At 54.2% G+C, this 6,000-nt stretch overlaps 1 protein-coding gene across 8 annotated transcripts in view; it reads right to left on the bottom strand.

The window, feature by feature from the left end:
• Positions 1 to 1,086: 1,086 nt before the first annotated feature.
• The window catches only part of APCDD1L (APC down-regulated 1 like), a 52,298-nt gene continuing 47,384 nt past the window's right edge, over positions 1,087 to 6,000 (bottom strand). For all 8 annotated transcript variants that reach the window (XM_082428320.1, XM_082428318.1, XM_082428319.1 and 5 more), the window contains one exon: positions 1,087 to 3,443. In XM_082428320.1, coding sequence (XP_082284446.1) covers positions 2,688 to 3,443 — 756 coding nt within the window. In that variant the 3' untranslated portion in view covers positions 1,087 to 2,687. The remainder of the gene's footprint in view (positions 3,444 to 6,000) is intronic.

The raw sequence follows: 6,000 nt of genomic DNA, 5'->3' as shown, positions 1-6,000 counted from the left end.
AGCATGGCTTCTTGCCCGGGAGAAAAGAGCCTGGGATTTTCTGTCAGCACCAAATGCTCCAGAACCGAGAAGCCGGGGATGGGAGGGGGCCTCAGTCCAGTCAGTGGGGCCAGGAACATTCTCTCTTCCTGAGCACGGGCCTCCTAATTAGGGGAGGCTCAGCCAGTCCCACAAAGCAGCTCTGGACTGCTTTCCCCAGATACAGTCACGAATCCCACCCCTGCCAGGGACCAGAGCCCCAGAGGGACACCCCGAGATGGAGGCTCAGCTCTCGGGCTCTGGGGCCTGGCTTCGGAGGCCTCGGGCTGGTCCCTGTCTGCTCCGAGCCTGCATTCTCTCTGCAAGTTGCAGAGTCACACCCTGCACTGGGGGGCATCCTGTGAGGGAGGCATGCTGGGCATGTGGCAGTGACTTCTTCGCCAGCAAGGGTTAACCAGGATCACCAACGACCTGGTTTAGCCAACTGTATTCACTGAAGTTCTACCGGGGCCAGGTACAGCTGAAGCTGCTGGAAAAGATCCCAGTGACTGACTCAGTCCTTCCCTTGAGGCAGAGAATAAGCATGAATAAATCAGACACTGATCAGTAAGCATTATAAAGAACATAAAGCAGAGTGATGGGATGGATAGATAGGACAGCCGGCAAAAGGAGGCTGCTTTTCGGGGTGGGGGTGGGGGGATGCTCATGGTGGCTTCCCTGAGGAGGTGACATGTGGTCTGAGACTTGAATGAGAGGAGCTGAGCCTCTGCAGATCTGGGGGAAGAGGTGCTGGGCAGCGGCCGTGGCACGTGCAAAGGTCCTGAGGCAGGAAACAGCTTGGTGTGATCAAGAAACAGAAGGAACCCCAGTGCAGCCAGGGCAAGGGGAGGTTATCGCTAGACCTGGGATTTTATTCTGTGTGCACTGGAAGCCCCCAGAGAGCTTTAATTAGGACAGGGCAGTGGCGTGAAGTGAAGGTGCGTAACAGAGAGAGCTGGGGTTTACCTCCACTTGTTTTATTCTCTTTCACACGTTCTCTCAAGACACTTCACTTCCTTTCTTTAGAACCATAATCCCCTTGGTTGACTTTAATAACCAGCAGGAACATTTTTCAGGCTGTTTAATTTTATTAAAAGATTCAAATTTGATGATAAATGGTGGTATGGCTGCCTCAAGCCTTGGATACAAGACTTGCTCAGCCGTGGACATGTTCCCACCACCCACCCTCATCCCCACCAGGAACACTGCCACACCGCCCACCCCGATGCAGTCTGAGACTGTAAATAATCTAATTATTTCTTGTACTTTGGTAAATATGCCACGAACACTCATAGCTCTCTGAGACCTACAGAGAATATTAACTCGGTGGGTTTTTTGTTTTGTTTTGTTTTGTTTTAAGAAGGCTGTGTAGATAAGTTAGGGCAATTTCAGCGGGCTGATTGAACCCCACACAGCCGAACAGAGGACAAGGGCTTCCCTCTGAAAGCACCATTAGCTTCACAGACAATTGTTGTTCAACATCTGTGATAAGAGCCAGAGACAGGGTTCGGGCAGAGGAAGGAGGGCGTGAACCGTCGGCACAGCATCCCAGAAACCCTTGAGCCCACCAGGATGCCAGGTAATTTCACAGTGTACAGACGAGGCCCTGGGAACACAGGGTCCCTGGAGAGGCACAGCCTGTCCCCACCTTGGTGACAGCCCCCTCTGAGCAGGGAACGTCAGCACATCAGCACTGCAGCGAGCAGGCTGGGTGAGGTGTGGCCCTCTTCTCCCTCCTCCTCCACATGTGGCTGGGTAGCCCGCTGACCCTAGGATGGTCCCAAAGACGCGTCGGAGGTTTCTCTCCCTCCTTGTCAGCCAAGCACAGGGAAATCTTGAAAACAGAGGACGCCTGTGCAGGGCTAATTACAGAGCACATTAGTGTCACTGCTGTCATTAGTATTAATTACTTTCCAAAGGCTGGAAACGCTGCTTTCCTCCAAAGACCTGACCCCGGCCGCCAGCCCCACACGCTGGGGTTTGGTGTGGATGGGGCCGCCTTTATTTGCTTGCTGGCCCCGGGAGGGCTGGATTTACCCGCTCGCGGTGTTGACAGCTCGAGGCCTGACTCACAGGAGCATAGGCAGGCGCAGACAAAACGCCAGCAGTCACGACTCAAGAAAGCCGAGTTGCCCCCAAAGAGACGAGCCCTCTGCCAGCTAGCTGAGATGTGTTGAAAGCCCGAAGCAGCATCTTTAATTCATGGCTCGGGTTTCAGTTTGTATTGCTAAATCCGAATTAATAATCTTTAAACAACAACCCACAGACTCAGCAGAGCAGTGGCAGCCCGCGCGTGCAGAACTGTGTTTCCATTTCACTGAATCTCAGGGGCTCAGGGAGGGAACTGGGGTGCCGTCGGGCAGGGAGACGGGTGAGGTCCACTCCCCGGCGCCGGCCCGCGCACTGCCCAGGAGAGTCAGGAGCGAGCACTTAGGAACTCGGAGCCGTTGACGTTGCTGCGATGCCTGAGTTTGTGGTCATGATTCGAGTTGCTGGCCACGGTGTAGACTCTGCAGGTGCTGTTGAAACTCAGGTGCTGAGCCACTTAGGACGCAGGCCGGGCTGTGTAACTGTCCAGGGCAGTCACGGGTGGAGGGGTCTGTGCCAGCAGGGAGTCCACGGGGTCGGATGAGTGTCCTGAGGCACCGTCTGGAAGTCAGAGACCAATTTCATAGCCACTGGAGGAAGGCCAGCCCGAGAACCAGGAGCAGGAAGGGGAGAGGGGCCGCTGGGGGACCCAGCCCCCCACCGCCGACGGGCGTCTGCAGCAGAGGCCTGGAGAAGCCCCAGGCCACCCTGTCACAGAGCACCAGGGGTGCTTGGTAGGACGTGGGCCTCTTCTCCGGGGTGTCGGGACTGGAGCCGTCCGTGGGCCTCTGTCCGATGAAGAGCAGGCTTTGCCCGAGGGGGTCCTGCTCCATCCTGAAGAGCTCGTACTCCACGTGGGGCAGCCTGATGCCCAGCGGCAGGCACCCGTTGGTGGCCGTGACGTCCCGCTCGGCTCCCAGGTACCAGGCCCCCGGGCCGCCACAGCTGCTCGGCTCGGAGAAGTTGAGCATGGCCGTGGTGACCCGGTCCATGGGGGTGACGCGGGCCCGCGTGACCTGGAACACCAGCTCGGTGCCGCCACGAACCTTGGCCGACGGCGTGCCCTTGGTGTAGCGGCCGGCGGCGTAAACGGTGAAGGTGGGCTGCCGGCAGGTGGGGTCCGAGAAGTGGTGGTAATACCCTTCCCAGGAGCGGTTGTGCGCGTGGAAGGTGAAGAACCTGGTGAGGAAGAGCACGGCGGGGCGCACCTCGCACCCGGGGCTGACCCAGCGGCCGCCCAGGCGCAGGGGCAGGGCCGCCTGGCGGGGCAGCACGGGCGGGTGGTGCTCGTCGGAGCGGGCGATGAGGCTGCAGGCCGGGCAGGGGCGGGCGTGGTGCTGGCAGAGACAAAGGGAAGGCGGTGACGTCCGAGGCGGGGAAGCCAGGGTGCACCTGCGGCGGGCTGGCTCGGGGTCCCGCCCCCGGCCGCCCGTCACCCCTTCACTCCCCCCCTCCAGCCCGGACGGCCACTTCACTCTTCGTGGACCTCAGGCGGCTCCGCCATCCTCTGGGCCTTTGCACCTGCTGCTGCTTCTACCTGGAACTCCCCCCGGCACGTAGCCTGGCTGCCTCCTTCCCGACCTCTCAGTCTCAGCTCAGAGGCCTTAGAGAGACCTTTCCCGACCACCCCTTGTGCGGTGGGCCTCAGCCCCTTCTAGTGCTTGGGGACGTGTCATTCCCTATTTCCTCTGCGCTCCACTCCTCCCCCTTCATTGGAGAGTAAGCTCCAGGAAGCCCAGGCTGTCTCTCTGTGGCTGCACCATCCCCAGGGCCTAGCACAGTACCTGCTCGCAGCAGGTGTATTGGGCAAACGAAGGAAGGAGAGATGGAACTTGTGTCCTGGGATTTGAAAGAAGTTGTCCTTTCCCACACCCGGCCTGCTTGGTCCCAAAATTCGACCGTTAATGTTTACTGTCTTTCTCCTGCCTGTTGTTACTTCCCCCACCCCCAACTCATTCTTTTTTAGGTGCTTCGTAAGGGCCAGGAGCCGCGCTGAGCACTTTTCATGCACTGTTGCCTTACAGCCACTAAAATTCTCATGCCCTTGGCACCCCCTTGCTGAGCGTCTGTGCTGAGGCGTGGCTGAAAAGTTGCAAAGAGATTTGGCACAAAGATGTTCATGCTTGTGTTATTTATAATTGGAAACCCAGCCCCTCTGCGTTGTCAGTTGTGGCCACAGTCCTCAGTTGCCCGAGGCTGTTTTCCTCTCGCTTTGGCCTTATTTACAGTTGCCCCTGTCTTATAAATTCTCATGAGCTGGGTTTACAGTAAAACACGTCAACAGGAAGCAGATGCTAAACCAAACTGCGTGGGAGTAGTCAGTCTGCATTTTGGAGTGAAAAAGCTCAGTCCAGGCCAAAAAGAAACCAGATACAGACTTTTTTTTTTTTTTTTAAGGGAGCTGCTGCCCAGAATTTAGTTCAGAGCATCATTCTGAGAGGTAAATGTCCTGGAACAGCCACTTGTCAAAGCAGGCATCCCCAGCGTTTGCAGTTCCAGAAGGACACCCAGGGCCACGGGTGCACACAGGACAGGGAAGGGGAAAGGCATCTTGAAGCCCCAGCTGGGAAAACAGCTCCAACTTTTTTTGTTCAAAAAACAAAAGATTTCCACAGATTGCTGCTGGATGAGTTTCTTGCCAAACAAGGGGGCATTTGGGAGTTCTAGTTTAGAAAGAAAATATTGGACGATTGAGAACAGACTTTTTTTTTTTTTTTTCTATTTTGGATTGCTACATTATAAGCTCTTCTTATTTATTTCTATGATGAACCTAAAGTTGCCTTTTTTTCCATAATACAGAAAACGATATTATTTTTGGTTGGAGGATTTTGACCCAGAGGACTAGAAGGCACTTGGAAATGCTAATAAATGGCTACAGAAAGGTTTGTGACGGAAAGAAGCAAGAAAGCTGGGTAGTTAGCTGGAGTGCAGGTAATTGGAATGTTGGCTGGTAAGAGTCTCCTCTAATTTAGGCATTTTAACCCACATTCCAACTGTTGTTACACTAATGTGTATTGACAGGACATAGTGCATTACATCAGAGTAATCTCAGGGCTGCCTTTCTCCCTCAAAAGAGATATCTTTTGCAGACAGGACATCTGGGGATGCTGGTTGGTAATTTGGGGCAAGCAGTTTTCTGCATGGCAGAAACAAACGGAGAACTAGCAAGACTTGAAGGTGAGAGAGGGAGAGAGAAAGCATTTCCTTCTCTGATGCTCTGGAAGGGGATGGAAGAAAGCACCTGTCTCTATCAAAAACCTTCCAGGCATCGTTGTGCACAGGTCCGGAGTTGCACGTGTTAATAAACAAGGCCCCAGCCAGCAGAATTCACACTTGTGTGCAAGCCAAACTCTTACTGGTTTAAACCTGTTATATAAAGTTATACCAACAGCACATACAGTTTCTAATGAACCCCCAGAGGTGACACCAGGCTTAGATGATTTTGGTTGAGCGTTAGCTGATTGATTAGGATTCTATATCCAGGCAATGAATCTGGGGATCAAATTGATTTTAAATTAATTAACTTCTAAAAATGTTCATGTTTACCATCTGGTTTGGGTTGTGGGCAAGGCTTGGGCTCCGGAGAGCATAAGGTAATGACTAATTCGTTACTTGGGGGGTTTATCTGCACCGTATCCTTCTGTGAAATTATCTTCCTTTTTCTTTTTTTCATGCGGAGGGGGGCAGTTGGTGAGTGAACATTTAATTTAACATCCGTACATCTGGCCCTGCTGGTCCTGTATGTTCTGCTTGGCAATTGCACTGCAGGTTGCATGGGCCACCCTGGCTGGTCAGGCAGCGGGAGGGCAGGAGTCTGCAGCCCCAGAGCCTGGCCTGGGGACACATGACATTGTCATCCTCTGTGCCCTGGGGTCCGTTCTCTCTGCATTCAGA

This window comes from Balaenoptera physalus, assembly GCF_965194825.1.
Source record: "Balaenoptera physalus genome assembly, chromosome: 16".
NCBI lineage: Eukaryota > Metazoa > Chordata > Mammalia > Artiodactyla > Balaenopteridae > Balaenoptera > Balaenoptera physalus.
The sequence above is the reverse complement of the archived record's forward strand: the minus strand, read 5'-3'. Positions and strand labels throughout refer to the sequence as shown.